This window comes from Microchirus variegatus (assembly GCF_963457635.1).
Source record: "Microchirus variegatus genome assembly, chromosome: 8".
NCBI lineage: Eukaryota > Metazoa > Chordata > Actinopteri > Pleuronectiformes > Soleidae > Microchirus > Microchirus variegatus.
The window spans coordinates 30,772,713-30,797,314 of NC_139809.1; the positions used below are offsets into that span (position 1 = coordinate 30,772,713).

At 44.7% G+C, this 24,602-nt stretch overlaps 1 protein-coding gene across 1 annotated transcript in view; it reads right to left on the bottom strand.

Annotated features, from left to right (window-relative positions):
• The window catches only part of itga11b (integrin, alpha 11b), a 30,276-nt gene that overhangs the window by 4,347 nt on the left and 1,327 nt on the right, over positions 1-24,602 (bottom strand). The window contains exons 2-22 of the mRNA XM_083893813.1: positions 18,457-18,568; positions 13,071-13,180; positions 12,851-12,942; positions 12,613-12,727; positions 11,512-11,639; positions 10,346-10,494; positions 10,119-10,263; positions 9,436-9,601; positions 8,213-8,283; positions 6,314-6,458; positions 6,091-6,239; positions 5,493-5,636; positions 5,186-5,389; positions 4,394-4,524; positions 4,078-4,274; positions 2,670-2,809; positions 2,462-2,572; positions 1,647-1,732; positions 1,345-1,549; positions 1,132-1,233; positions 966-1,042 (exon numbers count right to left, since the gene is read on the bottom strand). Coding sequence (XP_083749939.1) covers positions 966-1,042; positions 1,132-1,233; positions 1,345-1,549; positions 1,647-1,732; positions 2,462-2,572; positions 2,670-2,809; positions 4,078-4,274; positions 4,394-4,524; positions 5,186-5,389; positions 5,493-5,636; positions 6,091-6,239; positions 6,314-6,458; positions 8,213-8,283; positions 9,436-9,601; positions 10,119-10,263; positions 10,346-10,494; positions 11,512-11,639; positions 12,613-12,727; positions 12,851-12,942; positions 13,071-13,180; positions 18,457-18,568 — 2,779 coding nt within the window. The remainder of the gene's footprint in view (positions 1-965; positions 1,043-1,131; positions 1,234-1,344; positions 1,550-1,646; positions 1,733-2,461; positions 2,573-2,669; positions 2,810-4,077; positions 4,275-4,393; positions 4,525-5,185; positions 5,390-5,492; positions 5,637-6,090; positions 6,240-6,313; positions 6,459-8,212; positions 8,284-9,435; positions 9,602-10,118; positions 10,264-10,345; positions 10,495-11,511; positions 11,640-12,612; positions 12,728-12,850; positions 12,943-13,070; positions 13,181-18,456; positions 18,569-24,602) is intronic.

The window sequence follows — 24,602 nt, forward strand, 5'->3', positions numbered from 1 at the left end:
GTATGAGTGTGCACGTGCATATACAAGTGAGTGTGTGTGGGTGCGTGTGGGCGAGTGTGTGTGTGTGCGTGCGAGTGCAATGCGTGTGCGTATGCAAGTGAGTGTGTGTGTGTGTGGGTGCGTGCGTGTGCGAGTGAGTGTGTGCTTGGGTGACTGTGTGTGTGTGCATGTGTGTGCACGAGTGTGCACGTGCGTATACAAGTGAGTGTGTGTGTGCGTGTGTGTATGTGCGTATGTGTGCATGCATGAGTGTGTGAGTGCATAAGCGTGTGTGTATGCAAGTGAGTGTGGGCGAGTGTGTGTGTGCGTGCAGTGAGTGTGTGTGTGTGGGTGCGTGTGGGAGAGTGTGTGTGTGCGTATGCAAGTGAGTGTGTGTGGGCGAGTGTGTGTGTGGGCGAGTGTGCACGTGCATATACAAGTGAGTGTGTGTGGGTGCGTGTGGGCGAGTGTGTGTGTGTGCGTGCGAGTGCATGCGTGTGTGTATGCAAGTGAGTGTGTGTGTGTGGGTGCGTGCGTGTGTGAGTGTGTGCTTGGGCGACTGTGTGTGTGTGTGCATGTGTGTGCACGAGTGTGCACGTGCGTATACAAGTGAGTGTGTGTGGGTGGGTGCGTGTGTGAGTGAGTGAGTGTGTGCTTGGGCGAGTGTGTGTGTGTGTGCACGAGTGTGCACGTGCGTATACAAGCGAGTGTGTGTGGGTGCGTACATGTGTGCGTGTGTGCACGAGTGTGCACGTGCGTATACAAGTAAGTGTGTGTGGGCGAGTGTGTGTGCGTGCATGTGTGTGCACGTGCATGTGCGTATACAAGTGAGTGTGTGTGGGTGCGAGCATGTGTGCATGAGTGTGCATGTGCGTATACAAGTGAGTGTGTGTGGGTGTGTGCATGTGTGTGTGTGTGTGTGTGTGCATGAGTTTGCACGTGCGTATGCAAGTGATTGCGTGCGTGTGTGTCACCGGGTGTCTCACCTGGTGGTCGTCATGACGACTCGTAGGTGATCCAGGAAGACGGAGCGGCTGAACTGAAACTCCAGGCGGAAGGAAATCTATTTTTAAAAAAAAGGAAAGGGAGGAGTTTGGCTTTTCAAAATAAAGCTGTGGTGTTTTGAAAAGAGTGAGGACGTTCTCCACCGACCTGAGACATGGACTTCATGAACGGAGCGCTCACGTTACAGAACGTCTGACTGTCCGCAGAGTTTTCCTCAGAGTAGCAATCGATCTGAACGTCTGATTGGTCCTGTGGGGGAGGAGGGGGGAGGGGCCAGGGAGGAGGGGGGAGGAGCTTATTGAGTCACAAAAACACCACCGCGACTTTTGTTGTCGTCGGCTGTTTTTCTTGTTCCCAGACCTTGACGACGATGCTGGAGAAGAGCAGGTTGGACGACGTGGAAATGTGGACGGCGGCGCCGTACGCGTTCTCGCCGCGGTTCTCCAGGCGAGCGAACACCACCGCCCCCCTCCGTCCGGTCTCCACCACCGACGCCGGCGCCGGCCGCGCCCCCTGGTGGCGGCACAGCGACCACGAGGCGCGGTCCTTCGCGCCGCAGAACTGCCTGAGGGCGAAACGCGATATTTCGTCGCATATTCCGATTTACTATATATATATATATGTATATATGTGTGTATATATGCAGAGCAAGGGCTACTGACTGGACATCCATGAGGTCAGTGTGACTGTGGAGGACCAGGTCAGGGACGCAGGTGTCTTCCTGCTCACAGCCGTTCCAGAAAGGAAGCTACGGCAAGAGACGAGGGTCATTAGGTTCCTCCTCTACACGTTTTAACGTAATGATAACAATGACTCCACCTGACAAGGTCTACGATATCTTCAGTCCACGACTTTTCCAACAGGAAACTGAAGTTTGTAAACTCACTCACTCACTCTCCATGCACCAAAGTCCATAGAGAAAACCAGTGATTTTCAGCTCACGTGGACACAGGAGCTGCTGGTCTAAAGTCTAAAGTAAATATTATAAAAGCCGAATTCAGAAAATAAGACATTAGTGATGGAGGCAGCAGTGGATCAACAACATTTTTGTCAAATTTTCGACCAAATTTATTTTATATTTTTTGGATGACAGTGTAGTATGACGTTTTTGTAAAAATTTGGCCAATTTTTTTTTTCCCAAAAAAATTGTCCAACATTTTGTACGACATACTATACTATGACTTTTTTGTCAAATGTTGGACAATACTAAATTTCTAAATTTTTGGCCAAATTTTGGACAACCTACTCACCTATGACTATTTTGTCAAAAAAAAACACAGGAACTGCTGGCCCTTTGCTGCCTCGTGTGGTCACTTTGTGTCACTGAGGTTTGGACTTTGGTGTGGGAGAGTGAGTTGAATATATCTGACCTGCGGGGGGCGCTCAAGAGTTGAAACGTTCCACTAGGAACTCAACAACCACTGTTGACACAAAGACAGAGGTCAAAGGTCAGAGGTCACCGGGGTCATAGTCTCACCTCTGCTCTGAGGACGCTCGGCCAGTCAGGATCCAACACCGGGCCTTGATCTGGGTCCTGCATCCCCGTCTCCAGGACGACCACGATGGGACGTCCGTAATCTGTCGTCTCCTGATCAGAGAAGGGTTCAGCTACAGTGTGTGTGTGTGTGTGTGTGTGTGTGTGTGTGTGTGTGTGTGTGTGTGTGTGTGTGTGTGTGTGTGTGTACCTGCACAGAGAAGCTGAGGCGTTGACAGCTCTGATCGTCCGTCTGCAGCAGCAGCTTCTTCTGATGATGTCGGTCTGACTCGTCCAGAGCGGCTCGAGGAGGAAAACGCCTTTCGTCTAAAGTCAGACTGAACCACAGAGCTGTGGGAGGGGGGGGAGGAGGAGGAGGAGGAGGAGGAGGGGGAGGAGGGAGAGGAGGAGGAGAGAGAGGAGGAGGGAGAGGAGAGAGAGGAGGAGGAGGGAAGAAGAGGAGGAGGAGGGAGAGGAGAGAGAGGAGGGGGAGGGAAGAAGAGGAGGAGGAGGGAGAGGAGAGAGAGGAGGGGGAGGGAGACGGGGAGGAGGAGGGAGAGAGAGGAGGAGGGAGAGGAGAGAGAGGAGGAGGAGGGAAGAAGAGGAGGAGGAGGGAGAGGAGAGAGAGGAGGGGGAGGGAAGAAGAGGAGGAGGAGGGAGAGGAGAGAGAGGAGGGGGAGGGAGACGGGGAGGAGGAGGGAGAGAGAGGAGGAAGAGGAGAGGGAGAGAGGAGGAGGAGAGAGAGGAGAGAGAGGAGGAGAGAGAGGAGGAGGAGGGAGAGGAGGGAAAGAGAGGAGGAGGAGGAGGGAGAGGAGAGGAGGAGGAAGAGGAGGAAGAGGGAGAGGAGGAGGAAGAGGGAGAGAGAGGAGGAGGAAGTGGGAGAGAGGAGGAGGAGAGAGAGGAGGAGGAGGAAGAAGAGGAGGGGAAGGAAGAGAAAGAGGAGGGAGAGAGGAGGAGGAGGAGGAGGGAGAGGAGAGAGAGGAGGGAGAAGAAGAGGAGGAGAGGAGGAGGAGGAGAGAGAGGAGGGAGAAGAAGAGGAGGAGAGGAGGAAGAGGAGGAGAGAGAGGAGAGAGAGAGGAGGAGGAGAGAGAGGAAGAGGAGGAGGAGATAGAGGAAGAGGAGGAGGGAGAGGAGGAGGAAGGAGAGGAAGAGGAGGAGAGAGAGAGGAGGAGGAGAGAGAGGAAGAGGAGGAGGAGGGAGAGAGAGGAGGGGGAGGAGGGGGAGAGGAAGAAGAGGAGGAGGAGGAAGGAGAGGAAGAGGAGGAGGAGAAGGAGGGAGAGGGGGGAGAGGAAGAGGAGGGAGAGGAGGAAGAAGAGGGAGAGGAGGAAGAGGAGGAGGGAGAGGGGGAGAGGAGGAAGAGGAGGAAGAAGAGGAGGAGGGAGAGGGGGAGGAAGAGGAGGAAGAGGAGGAGGGAGAGGGGGAGAGGAGGAAGAGGAGGAAGAAGAGGAGGAGGGGGAGGAAGAGGAGGAGGGAGAGGGGGAGGAAGAGGAGGAAGAGGAGGAGGGAGAGGAGGAGGAAGTTAAATGATAATCCTAGAACCTGTGAGACCCTGACGTTCTGTCACTCTTCCTCATTAAAGCCTTTCTTTCAGTCCAGACCTCCTGGAGAAATACACTTACCCACTTCAGTCCTGGTCTCAGTCCTGGTCTCAGTCCTGGTCTTAGAGCTGGTCTTAGTCCTGCAGACTGGACTCAGACAGACTGTCACAGACATGCAGGTCACCTCCTTCCCTCCTCGACGACAGTCCTTGTTGAAGATGTTGATCTTCTGGGGTTCAAAGGTCAGTTTGGTCTGGATCCTCAAGACACCTCGAGACCTGGAGGAGACACAGAATCTTCAGTCCTTGACCCTGTGTGGACTCACGTAAACATCTGTTTATTTATAATAATAACAATAACAATAACAATAATAATGCATTATATTTGAAGATCAGACCAGATCATAACAGCAGCTCCCAGAGCTCCCACTGTCAGGTCCACCAGTCCGTCTGCGTTAGCGTCCATGACGCCGTGAACGCTCTGTCCGAAATACTGCAGTCCTGAAGAGAGGCCAGCTGCAGACACACGCTGCACACAAGTACTTTATATACTTTATACTGTACTATATATACTTTATACTATTAGAAATACTGCAGTCCTGAAGAGAGGCCAGCTGCAGACACACGCTGCACACAAGTACTTTATATACTTTATACTGTACTATATATACTTTATACTATTAGGAATACTGCAGTCCTGAAGAGAGGCCAGCTGCAGACACACGCTGCACACAAGTACTTTATATACTTTATACTGTACTATGTACTAGATACTATTAGTACTGACACTTCTTAATTGTAATATTTTGAGTACTGACACTTCTTAATTTGACTATTTTGAGTACTGATACTTCTAAATTGTAATATTTTGAGTACTGACACTTCTTAATTATATTAGTCTGAGTACTGACACTTCTTAATTTGACTATTTTGAGTACTGACACTTCTTAATTGTAATATTTTGACTACTGACTTCTAAATTGTAATATTTTGAGTACTGATACTTCTAAATTGTAATATTTTGAGTACTGATACTTCTAAATTGTAATATTTTGAATACTTACACTTCTTAATTATACTATCTTGAGAACTGACACTTCTTAATTGTAATATTTTGAGTACTGACACTTCTTAATTGTAATATTTTGAGTACTGACACTTCTTAATTGTAATATTTTGAGTACTAATACCTGTCTGTACTGCCACTGGAGACGCTTGCCCTGCCCATAAAAGACATAGATCGCCCCCTGGTGGTCGTCCTCCAGCGGCGCTCCGACCACGAGCTCCCTGAATCCGTCTCCATTCATGTCGGGAATCTGAGCCAACGCTGAACCCAGGCGGGAGTTCTGGGAGCGGTCGGACACCTCCAGTGCCCCCTGCAGGACAAAGGTTGTCTGTAGGGAGGACAGTTAGGTCGGGTTTAGTGTTTTCTCGTCTCTTTATTTGTCCGGTTTGTATTTTGCTCGTCAAAAGGGTGGAACGATGTCGTGTTTGTACCTGAGGTGTCACAGAGTAGACGTAAACCCTCCCTCTCTCCCATCCCTGACTGTAGTACATGGGCGCCGCCACCAGGAGGACGTCCGTCTGTCCGTCCACGTCCACGTCCATCGACAACAACACGCTGCCGAAATACGATCCGATCTGAAAGGGACAACAGCACTGACTCCAACACCGCCGGGAGTTTTAGCGCTACTTATGTTGCCGCGTTCAATTTACGTCGGAAGTCGGAAAAGTCGGAACTAGCTTGTCGTTAGCGATGATTAAAATAAATAAACAGTATTGCATGTACGAATCAAATACGACAGAAGTGCTGATAACGGTAAACTCGGAATACGCGAGTTTCCGTCGTCGCCGAAGAGTCGCGAACGCGACGTCCGACGCCAGAATCGACGCGAACGAAGCCGAATGCTAGATTCACGCTAAGAAGACTGAAAACGATGCGTTAATCTCCGACAATTAGCGACGCAAACGTTTGACCCCGAAACAACTACTTCGCAAGTCACCCGTTTGCGTGAAAACCACGGGCACGACAACCACGTGACTCCGCCCACATTGAGGGTAGGAGGAGCTACAGTAATGAAGCACAGTGTGACACCTGCTCTCCCAGCAGCGCCTTCAGGATGGTCAGGTTGCCGTTGTTCTTCAGCGTGAAGACGATGACCTTCCCCGTGTGGTTGAACCTCGGCGCTCCGGCCACGTAGAGCTGAGCGCCGCGAGGCGTCACCAGCGAGCCCACGGAGTAACCTGCAGACAGAGCGGCGACGGTCAAACCGCGGACGTCTGTGGACGCCGGCGAAGGTTTGGAGCGGCCGCTTTACCCAGATACGCTCCGTGGTTCTTCAGCTCCTCTGGAAACTCGTCCAGATACGACGACTTTGGCGGAACCACCTTCCCGTGTTTGGTCTCCTTCAGCACGGCGCCGCTCCAGTCGTAGGCGCCGACCGCTCCGAGCAGAACGCCGTCCTGGACCAGAGATTCACGGGTTTATTTGGACTCTTTTGGAATTAAGAAGACTTTTTAAATATAAGTAGATTTTGGAATTAAGTTGATTTTGGAATTAAGAAGATTTTGGAATTATAAATTATTTTGGAATTAATAAGATTTTGGAATTAATAAGATTTTGGAATTAGGAAGATTTTGGAATTAAGTAGATTTTGGAATTATAAGAATATTTTGGAATTAGGAAGATTTTGGAATTAAGAAGATTTTGGAATTATAAGAATATTTTGGAATTAAGAAGATTTTGGAATTATAAGTGATTTCGGAATTATAAGTAGATTTTGGAATTAAGTAGATTTTGGAATTATAAGTGATTTTGGAATTAAGAAGATTTTGGAATTAAGTAGATTTTGGAATTATAAGTGATTTTGGAATTAAGAAGATTTTGGAATTAAGTAGATTTTGGAATTATAAGTGATTTTGGAATTAAGAAGATTTTGGAATTATAAGTAGATTTTGGAATTATAAGTGATTTTGGAATTAAGAAGATTTTGGAATTAAGTAGATTTTGGAATTATAAGTGATTTTGGAATTAAGAAGATTTTGGAATTATAAGTAGATTTTGGAATTAGGAAGATTTTGGAATTAAGAAGATTTTGGGATTAAGTAGATTTTGGAATTATAAGTATTGGTGTGTGTTTTTTTTACTGTATACTAACTATGTTTACAGAACCACACGTCATAAAAGAACCTGATCTATGACTTTAAGTTGCACTGGAGCAGGTTGTAAGTGTGTGTGTGCGTGTGTGGAGTCAGTGATACACAGATGAACTCGTTAAAGAGCAGATATGAGCGTTGTTAAAACGCTAAGTCATGTTCTGTGCAGACCAGAGAGTCAGTGATACACACAGTGACTGACAGACAGTGACTGACTCTGGATCAGCAGGTTTTCACATCAGTGTGTGTGTGTGTGTGTGTGTGTGTGTGTGTGTGTGTGTGTGTGTGTGTGTGTGTGTGTGTGTGTGTGTGTGTGTGTGTGTGTGTGTGTGTGTGTGTGTGTGTGTGTGTGTGTGTGTGTGTGTGTGTGTGTGTGTGCGTGTGTGCGTGTGTGTGTGGACACCATCTGCTCCGTGTTACACATAAAGAGTTTCCATGAATCCTTTTTCACTCCCTGATGTTGGATTTCAGTCCGATCTAATTTTTTCCCTTTGGACGAAAGTCAACAGAAATATTTTGAGCAGCTTCTCATTCTGAACCTCTCACATGTGTTAGGACCAGAACCAGAACCCTGAGAATACAGCCACGTCTTTATCTTCACTGTGAGACAGACTTTAACAACAGGAAAGTGAAGTTTGTAAACCACTCACTCTCCCACACCAAAGCCCATAGAGAAAACCAGTGATTTTAGCTCACAGGGACACAGGAGCTGCTGGTCCTCTGCTGCCTCATGTGGTCACTTTGTGTCACTGATTTCAGTCTAAATTAAATATTTCAAAAGCCAAATTCATTAAAATCAGTCATAGTAAGTTAGTGATGGTATCAGCAGTGGATCAACAACTCCTGTGAACTCCTGTGTTGCTGTGATGTTAAAATCACTGGTTTTCTCTATGGACTTTAGTGTGGGAGAGTGAGTGAGACACAAAACTGGTGCAAACTCTCGTATCTGCAGCCAGAAAATGCTAAGTGGCTAAAATCTTGAGTTTGAGAGCTGTCAGCGCTGACTTTTAAAACATTTTTATAACTGAAATATGAATAAAATAATATACTAAATAACTCACTTTCACTAAATGTGAGGAAAAACCAGCCTGAGCCATCTGCAGTCCAAACCCTCGGCCGTGGCTGCTGGTTCCTGTGAGACAGACACACAGATTAACACACACCCTGAATTGGCCTTCATAGAAGACCTCAGACCCTATATTGGCCTTCATAGAAGACCTCAATGTAGGGTCATAGAAGACCTCAATGTAGGGTCATAGAAGACCTCAGACCCTACATTGGCCTTCATAGAAGACCTTAGACCCTATATTGCCTTCATAGAAGACCTCAGACCCTGTATTGGCCTTCGTAAAAGACATCCGACCCTACATTGGCCTTCATAGAAGACCTTAGACCCTACATTGACCTTCATAGAAGACCTTAGACCCTACATTGGCCTTCATAGAAGACCTTAGACCCTACATTGACCTTCATAGAAGACCTCAGACCCTGTATTGGCCTTCATAGAAGACCTCAGACCCTATATTGGCCTTCATAGAAGACCTCAGACCCTGTATTGGCCTTCATAGAAGACCTCAGACCCTATATTGGCCTTCATAGAAGACCTCAGACCCTGTATTGGCCTTCATAGAAGACCTCAGACCCTATATTGGCCTTCATAGAAGACCTCAGACCCTGTATTGGCCTTCATAGAAGACCTCAGACCCTGTGTTGGCCTTCATAGAAGACCTCAGACCCTATATTGGCCTTCGTAGAAGACCTCAGACCCTACATTAGCCTTCATAGAAGACCTCAGACCCTGTGTTGGCCTTCATAGAAGACCTCAGACCCTGTATTGGCCTTCATAGAAGACCTCAGACCCTACATTAGCCTTCATAGAAGACCTCAGACCCTGTATTGGCCTTCATAGAAGACCTCAGACCCTACATTAGCCTTCATAGAAGACCTCAGACCCTGTATTGGCCTTCATAGAAGACCTCAGACCCTATATTGGCCTTCATAGAAGACCTCAGACCCTGTATTGGCCTTCATAGAAGACCTCAGACCCTACATTAGCCTTCATAGAAGACCTCAGACCCTGTGTTGGCCTTCATAGAAGACCTCAGACCCTGTATTGGCCTTCATAGAAGACCTCAGACCCTACATTAGCCTTCATAGAAGACCTCAGACCCTATATTGGCCTTCGTAGAAGACCTCAGACCCTATACTGGTCTTCTCTCCCTCTGCTGCCTCAACAAACAAAACAAACGTGACTTTGTTCCGGACATCACGTTTGAATGCAAACCTTCCAGAGTGAAGATCCTCTCCCCCAGAGCGTCCACGATGTCCTTCAGCGCCGACTCGTCCGTCACGTTGAAGAAGTGCTTCTCGTCGGGGTCGCTGGCGATGAACTTGATTTCTTTGAGGAAGGCTTCGGGGTTGATTCCCCGACGGTTGTAATAACCCAGAACCTGCAGAGGAGACCAGACTGAGACTGAGACCCTGTTCAGACCCGGCATCAACAACAACGTTGGTCAAGGCGTAGGACAAAGTGCAAATGTTGAGGTTTCAAAACAAGAGTTTCTCAACAGATTATCGGGGTTGGCGTCATGACTGGTTGCCACTTGCGCCATATGGTCACATGACACACTTTCAGGAGTCATACCGAGATCTGATCCACTGAGTATGGATGTAATCCTCTGAGGTCAGAACTGGGAGTGATGTCAACTTCAAGACGATCTCTACGCGGTATTTGCCGCACACTAAAGGCTTAGCAACATGTTTACGGTGGAAAGGTAAAGGGTACTACGAGTACCACTGATTTCTTGCAATCCTAACTTGGGGTACATGAGTTTAGGGGGCGTTCCTTACACAGGAACTTCAAAGATCCAACTACGAATGGAACACAGCATAAATACCATGTCCAGGGAGGTCAGAGGACGCTGAGGTCAGACAGGAAGTGAGGAAGGTAAAGATGGACGGACTCACAGCGATGGCGTACATGGTGACGTTGTCTCTCTCGCTGTCAGCGACGGCCTGAACCAGCTGAGGGCTGTCATGAGATTCACCGTCCGTGATGACGATCATCACCTTCTGAGCGCCGCGACGGCCGCCGCGTTTGAACGCCTCCGACCTTCAGAAGAAGAAGAAGAAGAGGCTGTTTGAGGCGGAACTGTGGGAGTCACGGTTCCCACAGGGTTAGTTTGATTTCGTACCTCGCCACGTTGATGCCCAGCGCCGTCCTCGTCTCCTCTCCGCCCCGCTGGTCGATGCTCCTGGCCGCCTCCACCACCTCCTCCACCGTCTCGTAATCGCCCAGCGTGAACTCGTGGACGACTGTGGAGCCGTACTGAACCACGCCCACCTGCAGCACATCGGGCAAAACTGAGAAGTCAAGCTGAAGGTGGCGCTGTTTCATAGTCCAGTCTGAGATCAGTGAGAACATGGCTGAACATTGGCCTTTTCTCGTCCTTACAGAGGTTTGTAAGAACCACTCACTCGCTCACACCACTCACTTGTTCACACCACTCACTCGTTCACACCACTGACTCGTTCACACCACTCGCCCGTTCACACACCACTCACGCGTTCACACCACTCACTCGTTCACACCACTTGCGCGTTCACACACCACTCGCGCGTTTACACCACTCGCGCGTTTACACCACTCACTCGATCACACCACTCACTCGATCACACCACTCACTCGTTCACACCACTCACTCGTTCACACCACTCACTGGTTCACACCACTCACTCGTTCACACCACTCACTTGTTCACACCACTCACTCGTTCACACCACTGACTCGTTCACACCACTCGCCCGTTCACACACCACTCACGCGTTCACACCACTCACTCGTTCACACCACTTGCGCGTTCACACACCACTCGCGCGTTTACACCACTCACTCGTTCACACCACTCACTCGTTCACACCACTCACTCGTTCACACCACTCACATGTTCACACCACTCACTGGTTCACACCACTCACTCGTTCACACCACTCACCCGTTCACACCACTCACTCGTTCACACCACTCACGCGTTCACACCACTCACTCGTTCACACCACTCGTTCACACCACTCACTCATTCACACCACTCACGCGTTCACACACCACTCGCGCGTTTACACCACTCACGCGTTCACACCACTCACTCGTTCACACCACTCACTCGTTCACACCACTCGTTCACACCACTCACTCGTTCACACCACTCACACGTTCACACCACTCACTCGTTCACACCACTCACTCGTTCACACCACTCACGCGTTTACACATCACTCACGCGTTCACACCACTCACTCGTTCACACCACTCACACATTCACACCACGGCGTCTCTGTCATGAGTGAGTGATGAACCGACCTGCGTCTGACCTGGGCCGATGTAGAACTTGTGCAGAATGTTGATGAGAAAGTCCTGGACCTCGTACCACGGGTAGATGGAGTTAGAACCATCCAGAACTATCACGATGTCCATGAACGTCTCACACCCTGAAAGACAAGAGGAGCTCATGATGGATGGATGGATGGATGAATAGATACGTATATGGATGGATGCATGAACTCATGAATAACAAATGGATGAATGGATGGACAGTTGGATGATGAATGAATGAATGACCAGTTAGATGAATGGATGGTTGGTTGGATGAGTAGATGGTTTGAGTGACAGTTGGATAATAGATGAATGAATGAACGGTTGGCTGGATGGATGGATGGATCGATAGATATGTCTATGTATGGATGGATGAATTAATAGACAACAAATGAATGAATGGATGAACGTTGGATGAATGAATGGACAGTTGGATGGATGGATTGATGACAGATGGATGGATGGACAGATGAAATGAATGGATGAATAGATGAATGAATGGACAGTTTGATTGACGGACAGATGGATGATGAATGAATAAATGGATTGACGGACGTATGAATGAATGAATGGGCGGATGAATGAATGGACAAATGGATGGATGAATTTAATAATGGACAGTTGGATTGATGGATGAATGAATGAATGGACAGATGGATGAATGAATGAACAGATGAATGAATGGACAGATGGATGAATTAATGGATTGACAGACATATGAATGAATGAATGGACAAATGGACAGATGGATGAATGAATGAATGAACAGTTGGATGAATGAATGAATTGACAGATGGATGAATGAATGAACGGATGAATGGATGGACAGATGGACAGATGGATGAATGGATGAATTAATGAATTGACAGACGTATGAATGAATGAATGGGCGGATGAATGAATGAACAAATGGACAGATGGATGAATGAATGAATGAATGAATGAACAGTTGGATGAATGAATGAATTGACAGATGGATGAATGAATGAATGAATGAATGAATGAATGAATGAACAGTTGGATGAATGAATGAACAGGTGAATGAACAGATGAACAGATGAATGGATGAACGGATGAATGGATGATTACTCTGCAGGGCTGGAGCCATGGTGTGGGACAGTCTGAAGTTGCGGCTGACTCTGGAGCAGATTCCTGTGCTGTACAAAGAGCTTCCACACTCATGAGACCAGAGCGGTCCACAGGTCTGAGGACACGTCCACGCGCAGCAGAGACACACAGTGGACACAAGAGGGCGACATGTTTCAGGACAAAAGCGTCACAGTCAATCAAAGTCCCTTTTCAAAGGGTCTGCGGTCATGTGACTCACCACGAAGCTGCCGTCTTTGGGGCTGGACGTCAGCGTCAGGCCAAGTCTCATCTGGTCTTTCCTCTCAGACACCTGGTCCAGAGACAGTTTCCCTGGAGACAAGAGGTTTGAAACTGATCCACCAAACCTCTGAAGACAGATCAGAGCTTCTTCTTACCCAGGACTAGAGGTTTACTTTGAAACCTCTGAAGACCTTAACCCTGAACACAGCTCTTCTTACCCAGGTTCAGTCGGCTGCAGTTTGCAGAATCCCTGGAGTCCAGAGGACACCTGAACACATCACCAGTCTGCTGCTGTCCTGTGGATTCAAAGGGAGCACCAACCAGTAACCTGCACACACACGCGCACACACACACACACACACACACACAGGCTCAGGTCAAACAGGAAGTGACACAGTTTGAACAGAAACTGAAAGTGACTGAAAAACAGGAAGTGTGTACGGTCAGTGTCATGATCTGAGGAGACTTTTCAGGTCAAAGGTCAGCAACGTTATCAGGTCAGCTGACCACCTACAGTTTATATATTCCAAAAAAAAGGTTTTTGACATGTTTTTGATGTGTTTCCAGTCAAGGTTTGTTCTGTTTCCGGTCATGTCTTTGTTCGCGTTTTTGGTCTTTTTTTTGACATGTTTGTAACGTTTTTTTGTTGTGTTTTTGACGTGTTTTTTTAACTTGTTTTTGAAGCGTTTCCAGTTGTGTTTTTTAAATGTTTTCGGTCATGTTTTTTGGCATTTTTTCCCATGTTTTTGGTTGCATTTTTGACAAGTTTTTTCCTGTGTTTTTGGCATGTTTTGGTCGTGTTTTTTGTTGTGTTTTTGACATATTTTTTATTGTGTTTTTGACAAGTTTTTTGTTTTTTTTTGTTGTGTTTTTGACATGTTTTTTTGTTGTGTTTTCTGACACGTTTTTTGGCATGTTTTTTGTTGTTTTTTGACATGTTTTTGACATGTTTTTGTTTGTGTTTTTGACATGTTTTTGGCACGTTTTTGATGTGTTTACGGTCATGTTTTGACATGCTTTTTAATGTGTTTTTGGTCACATTTTTGACAAGTTTTTAGCTGTGTTTTTGGTGTTTTTCCAGTCGTGTTTTTTGTCGTGTTTTTCTCGTTTTTTGTCGTGTTTTTGTCGTTTTTTTATGTGTTTTTTGTCGTGTTTTTGATGTGTTCCTGTTTCGATGATAAGTGTAATATTTGACAAAGTCAAAGACAAATGTATCTGGACTGTTCCACTTGTCTTTTCTTTGATTCCATCAGTGTGTCCTGCAGATGATGACTTAACGACACACACCTTGTGTCTCCTCCTCTCTCCTGATTGGCTGCTGCTCAGTGTCAGCTGATGATTTAAGTTTGCAGCCATGAGAACTCTCAGGGAAGGAGTATTATGAATCCAGAATTCTGAGATTAAAGTCATGAAAAGGTGTATTTTGACATGAGAACGTCTGCAGTGATGAGTGATTATCAGCAGGAACCAGAGTAAACACATGTTCTGGGAAAAGCGCTGAGTCACATCCCAGAGGACATGCCCTTAAATCTGATCATCTGTGTCCCGTCCACATCAAACGAGGACTCACAAAACCACATCCCACTGAAGACGGAACCCGGTCCGCGTCCCGCAGCCTCACAGCCTGCGGCCGACAGGCCACGCCCCCCACGCTGTGACATCACCACAGTGTTTCCTGCACAGGTGCTGTCACTTTGGACTTTCTGGTAAAACCTCAAAAGAAACAAACCTGTGTCTTTACTGTTTGTCTTTAAAGTGATGATTAACCACGTTTCCCATAAGCCCCTCTGTTCTGCACAGGCCTGGGGGTTAGACTTTTTTAGCGTGTTTTTGACGTGTTTTTGACGCGTTTCTTTACGCGTTTTTGACGTGTTTTTGACACTTTTCCAGTCGTGTTTTTAATGTGTTTTTGGTGTGTTTTTTGACGCGTGTTTGTGTCGCGTTTTTGACGTGTTTTTGGTGTGTTTTTTGTCGCATTTTTTATGTGTTTTTGATGTGTTTTTTGTCGCGTTTTTGACGTGTTTGTGTCGCGTTATTGACGTGTTTGTGTCGCGTTTTTTACGTGTTTTTGGTGTGTTTTTTGTCGTTTTTTTGATGTGTTTTTTGTCAAGTTTTTGACGTGTTTGTGTCGCGTTTTTGGTGTGTTTTTTGTCGCGTTTTTGATAGATTTTTTGTCCCATTTTTTACATGTTTTTGGTCGTGTTTTTCCAGTCGCGTTTTTGTATGTGTTTTTGATGTGCTTTTTGTTGCGTTTTAACGTGTTTTTGAAGTGTTTTTCCAGTTTATGTTTTGATGTGTTTTTTGTCACGTTTTTTACGTGTTTCCAGACGCAGTTTTGATGTGTTTTTTACATGTTTTTGGTCGTGTTTTTTTGACGCATTTCCAGTCGTGTTTTTGATGTGTTTAATCCGTAGATTATTTTCTCGATGAATTGTTTGGTCCATGCAATGTCATAAATTGTTAAATCAATCGTTGATCAGTGTTTGTCAAACCTGTGAAATGACGTTGATGAATGTTCTCGAACGTCGTTGAAATGATTCAGTTTGAATGATTTCTTTGTTTTGTGGAGCAAAGAAACAAAGAAAATATTCACGTTTAAGAAGCTGAAACAATCAGAAATCTTGTTTTAATCATTAAAAAAAAGCTTCAAACCGATTATCGACGATCAAAATAGTTAATTATTTATTTATTTAGTAATAAATTAATTGTTTTACTGGCACAAAAACAAGGGTAATACTGATTTTAGCCACTTAGCTAAAGGCTAAACTTGTTGTTGATCCACTGCTGCCTCCCATGTCTTATTTTGTCACGTCTGTGTTTGTAATCCTTTGTTCAGATTGACCTGAGTGACACAAAGTGACCACACGAGGCAGCAGAGGACCAGCAGCTCCTGTTTCCACGTGAGCTAAAATCACTGCTTTTCTCTATGGGTGCTTTGGTGCAGGGAGAGTGAGTGAGTTTCCACTGTCACACACATCAGGTTAAAACTCTGTCGTCAGTGTCTGCTGAGAACATCTGGACATGATCTGCGCACACACACACACGCGCACACACACACACAGTAGGGAGGCTGACAGGCTACATAAACACACAGAGTTCCACAAACATGTTCTGATGTAGGTTTGACCCTAATGTTTGACTGAGGTCAACTGGTTTGACCTTAAACAAACAACATGGAGGTATGACGCAAACACACTGCTGGAGCTGCTGGTCCTCTGCTGCCTCGTGTGGTCACTTTGTGTCACTGAGGTCAATCTGAATGAAGGATTTTAAAAGCCGAATTTAGCAAAATGAGATGTTTGAACTTAACCCCAAAAAACACATCAAAACACAACTGGAAAAACACTTCAAAAACATGTATAAACACGTCAAAAACGCGACAAAAAACACACCAAAAACGCGACAAAAAACACACCAAAAACACGTCTGGAAACGCGTCAAAAACACATCAAAACACGACTGGAAAAACACTTCAAAAACATGTATAAACACGTCAAAAACGCGACAAAAAACACACAAAAAACACACCAAAAACACGTCAGGAAATGCGTCAAAAACACGTAAAAACGCGACAAAAAACACACAAAAACACACCAAAAACACGTCTGGAAACGCGTCAAAAACACATCAAAACACGACTGGAAAAACACTTCAAAAACATGTATAAACACGTCAAAAACGCGACAAAAAACACACAAAAAACACACCAAAAACACGTCAGGAAATGCGTCAAAAACACGTAAAAACGCGACAAAAAACACACAAAAAACACGTCAAAAACACGTCTGGAAACGCGTCAAAAACACATCAAAACACGACTGGAAAAACACTTCAAAAACATGTATAAACACGTCAAAAACGCGACAAAAAACACACCAAAAACGCGACCAAAAACACGTCAGGAAATGCGTCAAAAACACGTAAAAACGCGACAAAAAACACACCAAAAACGCGACAAAAAACACCAAAAACACGTCAAAAACACGTCTGGAAACGCGTCAAAAACACATCAAAACACGACTGGAAAAACACTTCAAAAACATGTATGAACACGTCAAAAACGCGACAAAAAACACACCAAAAGGCGACAAAAAACACACCAAAAACGTGTCAGAAACGCAACAAAAAACACGTCAAAAACACGTCGTGTCAAAAACACATCAAAACACGACTGGAAAAACACTTCAAAAACATGTATAAACACATCAAAAACGCGACAAAAAACACACCAAAAACACGTTAGGAAACGCGTCAAAAACACGTAAAAACTCGACAAAAAAACACACCCACACCAAAGTGAAGTTTTTATATTTTTGTAAACCTCTCACTCTCCCTGCACCAAACCCCATAGAGAAAAATCGACAATTTTAAATAAATGTTAACATCACAGCACACAGGAGTTGTCGATCCACTGCTGCCTCCATCACTGAGTTCAAACAAAGCAAAATTCGGCTTTTAAAAACCTTCATTTTTTCTATTTGCCTCAGTGACACAAAGTGACCACACGGGGCTCTGGCAGAGCGACGACCTTCCACTTGGCCATGGGCTGGTTTTTAAACCTGAATGACCCCTTTAAAGACACATAAAAGGACCCTCACATCATAATAAACTAAAGGAGGAGGATTATCCCTCCACCGCGAGTCTGGATCACAACATGAGCTAAACACCTGAACACACACACACACACACACACACACACACACACACACACACACACACACACACACACACACACACACACACACACACACACACACACACACACACACACACTGCAGCGTGATGGTCTTCCCAGAGGGAGGCTGGGGAATAACAAACCGCAGCACATAGTTTCCAGATCCAGCCGTTCAGCCTCGGGACGCAGGAGAAGCATCGCTCGTGAGACTCCACGCAAAAAAAAAAAAAATACTTTCCACTTATTTACCTGAGACTTCAAAAAAAAAAATTCCTCGCAATCACGAAAGACTGCGAGGAATTTGGTCACGGCTGAGCGTCGTCTCCAGACGACAGAAAGGAAGAGAAAAGACGCGGGAATCTCACAACAACAACAACAACAACAATATCTGCAACTCTCCTGCACCAAAGCACATAGAGAAAATCTCCTGTGTCCCTGTGAGCTTAAAATCACTGGTTTTCTCTATGGGCTTTGGTGTGGGAGAGTGAGTGGTTTATAAACTTCAGTTTCCCGTTGGAAAACTTTTTTAAAAATCCATGTCACCTTAAGTTTATGACTTGTAAATATGTATTCACTCATTCATGACACTGGAAGACAGACTTTTTCAACAGGAAAGTGATGTTTTTGTCTTTTTGTAAACCACTCACTCTCCCTGCACCAAACCCCATAGAGAAAAACAACAATTTTAATTGAATGTTAACATCACAGCACACAGGAGTTGTTGATCCACTGCTGCCTCCATCACTGAGTTCAAACATCTTGTTTTGCAAAATTCGGCTTTAATTTCTATTGACCTCAGTGACACAAAGTGACCACACGAGGCAGCAGTAGACCAGCAGCTAAAATCACTGATTTTCTCTATGGGCTTTGGTGCAGGGAGGTCGTCACCTCACTGACTCGTACAGAGTGGATTTGTGGAGGATTCTCACCACTGACGTCCTCCGGCCTCATGTTGCTGCACCGTGTATCCAAACTGAGCTTCTTTAGAGCCGGAGAAGATCTTGAAGTTCTTTGAGTCAAAGTTGAAGCACAAGTGAAGATCTGAAACACAGAAGAAGAAGAAGAAGAAGAAGAAGAAGAAGAAGAAGATGAAGATTATTCCCTCGTTAATCCACACTAATGAATGAGAGAGAGACCGGAAACTCTAGTTTGTTAAACCAGTGATTTTAGCTCACAGGGACACAGGAGCTGCTGGTCTAACTGCTGCCTCGTGTGGTCACTTTGTGTCACTGAGGTCAACAGAAATTAAGTTTTTTTAAAAGCCGAATTTTGCAAAATCAGTCATTGTAAGTTAGTGATGGAGGCAGCAGTGGATCAACAACTCCTGTGAACTCCTGTGTCTCTGTGATGTTAAAATCACTGGTTTACTCTATGGACTTTGGTGTGGGAGAGTGAGTGACTTTGGTGTGAGAGAGTGATTGACTTTGGTGTGAGAGAGTGATTGACTTTGGTGTGAGAGAGTGATTGACTTTTGTGTGAGAGAGTGATTGACTTTGGTGTGGGAGAGTGAGTGACTTTGGTGTGGGAGAGTGAGTGACTTTGGTGTGGGAGAGTGAGTGACTTTGGTGCAGGGAGAGTGAGTGACTTTGGTGTGGGAGAGTGAGTGACTTTGGTGTGAGAGAGTGATTGACTTTGGTGTGGGAGAGTGAGTGACTTTGGTGTGAGAGAGTGATTGACTTTGGTGTGAGAGAGTGATTGACTTTGGTGTGAGAGAGTGATTGACTTTGGTGTGGGAGAGTGAGTGACTTTGGTGTGGGAGAGTGAGTGACTTTGGTGTGAGAGAGTGATTGACTTTGGTGTGGGAGAGTGAGTGACTTTGGTGTGGGAGAGTGAGTGACTTTGGTGCAGGGAGAGTGAGTGACTTTGGTGTGAGAGAGTGATTGACTTTGGTGTGAGATTGATTGACTTTGGTGTGGGAGAGTGAGTGACTTTGGTGCGTGAGAGTGAGTGACTTTGGTGCAGGGAGAGTGAGTGACTTTGGTGTGTGAGAGTGAGTGACTTTGGTGTGGGAGAGTGAGTGACTTTGGTGTAGGAGAGTGAGTGACTTTGGTGCAGGGAGAGTGAGTGACTTTGGTGCAGTGAGAGTGAGTGACTTTGGTGCAGGGAGAGTGAGTGACTTTGGTGCAGGGAGAGTGAGTGACTTTGGTGTGGGAGAGTGAGTGACTTTGGTGTGGGAGAGTGAGTGACTTTGGTGCAGGGAGAGTGAGTGACTTTGGTGCAGGGAGAGTGAGTGACTTTGGTGCAGGCAGAGTGAGTGACTTTGGTGCAGGGAGAGTGAGTGACTTTGGTGTGGGAGAGTGAGTGGCTTTGGTGTGGGAGAGTGAGTGGCTTTGGTGTGGGAGAGTGAGTGACTTTGGTGCAGGGAGAGTGAGTGACTTTGGTGCAGGCAGAGTGAGTGACTTTGGTGCAGGGAGAGTGAGTGACTTTGGTGTGTGAGAGTGAGTGACTTTGGTGTGTGAGAGTGAGTGACTTTGGTGTGGGAGAGTGAGTGACTTTGGTGCAGGGAGAGTGAGTGACTTTGGTGCAGGCAGAGTGAGTGACTTTGGTGCAGGGAGAGTGAGTGACTTTGGTGTGTGAGAGTGAGTGACTTTGGTGTGTGAGAGTGAGTGACTTTGGTGTGTGAGAGTGAGTGACTTTGGTGCAGGGAGAGTGAGTGACTTTGGTGCAGGCAGAGTGAGTGACTTTGGTGCAGGGAGAGTGAGTGACTTTGGTGTGTGAGAGTGAGTGACTTTGGTGTGGGAGAGTGAGTGACTTTGGTGTGGGAGAGTGAGTGACTTTGGTGTGGGAGAAAAAAGCTCAGGTGATGGTGCAGATGTCTGATTCTTCGATATTCGATAAAGTTTAAATATAGATCAATAACTCATGTTGCCTAAGTCCAGCTTTAAATTGTGATAAACGGTTTAAAGCTGTTTTCATGAGGAATTCCTGGTGTTTCCGTGTCTTTACTTTATCTCTCATGACTTCCTGTGATGCAGATTTAAACCCTCACATCTCATGAGACGATGGAAGCAAACGCGCGCTTTCAGATTTAGGGCTTTATTTTGCTCGTGTGGAGGTGATTCAGGATCTGAAGTCTGTCAGAAACATCATGTGATCATCTGAGACATCGTCTTCATCACCTTCATCACCTTCATCACCATGACTCTTTGTTTGGCTCAAAAAGTCTGAGCTTCAACGGTCAAAGATTTCACTTCTCTGCTCAGGTGCACTTCACAATAAAAGCTCTGTCACAATAAAAGCCCTTTCACAATTAAAGCTCTGTCACAATAAAAGCCCTTTCACAATAAAAGCCCTTTCACAATAAAAGCTCTGTCACAATAAAAGCTCTGTCAAAATAAAATCTCTGTCACAATAAAAGCCCTTTCACAATAAAAGCTCTGTCACAATAAAAGTCCTTTCACAATAAAAGCCCTTTCACAATAAAAGCTCTGTCAAAATAAAATCTCTGTCACAATAAAAGCCCTTTCACAATAAAAGCTCTGTCACAATAAAAGTCCTTACACAATAAAAGCCCTGTCACAATAAAATCTCTGTCACAATAAAAGCCCTTTCACAATAAAATCCCTTTCACAATAAAAGCACTGTCACAATAAAAGCCCTTTCACAATAAAATCTCTGTCACAATAAAAGCCCTTTCACAATAAAATCTCTGTCACAATAAAAGCCCTTTCACAATAAAAGCTCTGTCACAATAAAAGCCCTTTCACAATAAAAGCTCTGTCACAATAAAAGCCCTTTCACAATAAAAGCACTGTCACAATAAAAGCCCTTTCACAATAAAAGCTCTGTCACAATAAAAGCTCTGTCACAATAAACATCCTTTCACAATTAAAGCTCTGTCACAATAAACATCCTTTCACAATTAAAGCTCTGTCACAATAAAAGCCCTTTCACAATAAAAGCTCTGTCACAATAAAAGCTCTGTCACAATAAAAGCCCTTTCACAATAAAAGCTCTGTCACAATAAACGTCCTTTCACAATAAAAGCCCTTTCACAATAAAAGCTCTGTCAAAATAAAATCTCTGTCACAATAAAAGCCCTTTCACAATAAAAGCTCTGTCACAATAAAATCTCTGTCACAATAAAAGCCCTTTCACAATAAAAGCTCTGTCACAATAAAAGCCCTTTCACAATAAAAGCACTGTCACAATAAAAGCCCTTTCACAATAAAAGCTCTGTCACAATAAAAGTCCTTTCACAATAAAAGCCCTTTCACAATAAAAGCTCTGTCAAAATAAAATCTCTGTCACAATAAAAGCCCTTTCACAATAAAAGCTCTGTCACAATAAAATCTCTGTCACAATAAAAGCCCTTTCACAATAAAAGCTCTGTCACAATAAAAGCCCTTTCACAATAAAAGCTCTGTCACAATAAAAGCCCTTTCACAATAAAATCTCTGTCACAATAAAAGCCCTTTCACAATAAAATCTCTGTCACAATAAAAGCCCTTTCACAATAAAAGCTCTGTCACAATAAAAGCCCTTTCACAATAAAAGCTCTGTCACAATAAAACTAGTATTCCCGCTAAAGTCGTAATCTCATGAGAATAAAGTAGTAATTTTATGAGAATAAAGTCGTAATCTCATGAGAATAAAATAATAATTTTATGAGAATAAAGTCGTAATCTCAAGAGAATAAAGTAAGGTCTTGGTGTGGGAGAGTGAGTGGTTTACAGACTTCACTTTCTCCGTCTAACAGTGAGATAAAGACGTGAACATAATCTCAGTTTAGGAGGATTTTTTTGGGTGGTAATTGAATAATTTGTTTGATTGTTGTTTGTTTGTTTGTTTGTTTGTTTGTTTGTTTGTGGAGGACGAGGAGTGATTATTTCCTGTCAGTCTGAAAGCGTTTGCTCATGTCTGCTCTGAGTCGACGACCGGGTTCGATTTATCAGAGCTGTTGGAAAAAAAGAAAAAAAAAAAAAGAAAAGAAATAGTGACTTGGCAGAAAAAAAACGTCCAGGATCCAGAACCAGATCCAAGTCTGAGAGTCAGATCATCTTCTCTGGCTCTGGTCACGCATTCTTCAACACTTCTGCAACTGTGTGTGTGTGTGCGTGCGTGTGTGCGTGTGTGTGTGCGTGTGTGCGTGTGTGTGTGTGTGTGTGCGTGTGTGTAGAGCATATGTGAGCAGTGAGGAGAAAAAAAGCGTCTCATCATCAGGTCAAAGGCTGATTTATTGACACGAGCTCCTGCTGCCAAACAGACGTCATGTGTGTCACTTCCTCCAGGAGGCGCACAGACGTCTCGACTGCAGCTCACAGCCAGATGACGCTCAAAGCTGCCGACAGGAAGCTCCGCTCGGAGACAAACACAGCTCTCAGTTTGAGACCGCGGTGAAAATTCACGGAAAACCTACTTTTTACGCAGTTTACTGACGGTCATAGTCCGACTACGCATACATGTATATGCTTAGTCGGACAAAGACAATAGTTCGGTTTTCTTAATGTCACATAAACACAATAGTTCGACAAAAAAAATCCAGCTAGTTTTAGTCGGACTAACATACATGGATATTGCGGTTCATAGTCTGACTATTCCTGCGTGTATGCGCTTAGTCGGACTAAGACTATAATTCGGTTTTCTTAATGTAATTTAAATACGATAGTCCAAATAAAATCCTTCTATTTTTAGTCGGACTAACATACATGGATAATGCGGTTCATAGTCTGACTACTCCTGCGTGTATACGCTTAGTCGGACTAAGACAATAGTTTGGTTTTCTTAATGTCACGTAAACACAATATTCAGACAAAAAAATCCAGCTAGTCTTAGTAGGACTAACATACCCAGATATGCAATTCATAGTCTGACTACTCCTGCATGTATACGCTTAGTCAGACTAAGACTATAATTCGGTTTTCTCAATGTAATGTAAACACGATAGTCCAACTAAAATCCCTCTAGTTGTAGTCGGACTAACATACCCTAATAATGCGGTTCATAGTCTGACTACTCCTGCGTGTATACGCTTAGTCGGACTAAGACAATAGTTCGATTTTCTCAGTGTAACGTAAACACGATAGTCCAACTAAAATCCAGCTAGTCTTAGTCGGACTAACATACCCGGATACTGCGGTTCATAGTCTGACTACTCCTACATGTATACCCTTAGTCGGACTAAGACAATAATTACATTTTCTTAATGTAATGTAAACATGATATTCCGACTAAAATCCTTCTAGTTTTAGTCGGACTAACGTGCCCGGATAATGCGGTTCATAGTCTGACTACTCCTGCATGTATACGCTTAGTCAGACTAAGACAATAATTCCGTTTTGTCAATGTAATGTAAACACGATAGTCCAACTAAAGTCCAGCTTGTCTTATTGGGACTAACATACCATGATAATGCGTTTCATAGTCCGACTACTTCAGGGAAAAGGTGTTGTGTTGTCGCTGCAGTAACTGATGTCTTCCTGTGTTGATTTACTGACCACAAACTGACGACAACAACAACATCAGCCTGAAAGTCGTAAAAACATGTCGTTAAAAAGCATCTCACCCTCACATAACTGTCCACTCAGCGACCTGCAGGACAAACACTCTTCACACACTGATTCAGTTTAGACGACCACTGGGATTAAACTCTGCCGCTCAAATGTATGGAAACACAATTTAATCAGAGGGAAAAAAACAGGAGAATGGTGTCCGAGTTCATCCTCCGGGAACAAAAGGCTTTTTAAGTGCAAGCAGCAGCTCGTGAAGGTGGAGATGTCACTCACTCTCCCACACCAAAGCCCAGAGAGAAAATATGTGATTTAAGCTCACGGGGACACAGGAGCTGCTGGTCCTCTGCTGCCTCGTGTGGTCACTTTGTGTCACTGAAGTTAATCTAAACAAAGGATTTCAAAGACCGAATTTTACTAATTAATACGTTTGAATTTAGTGATGAAGTCAGCAGTGGCTTTATTCTCATAAGATTACGACTTTATTCTCATAAGATTACGACTTTATTCTCATAAGATTATGACTTTATTCTCATAAGATTATGACTTTATTCTCATAAGATTACGACTTTATTCTCATAAGATTATGACTTTATTCTCATAAGATTACGACTTTATTCTCATAA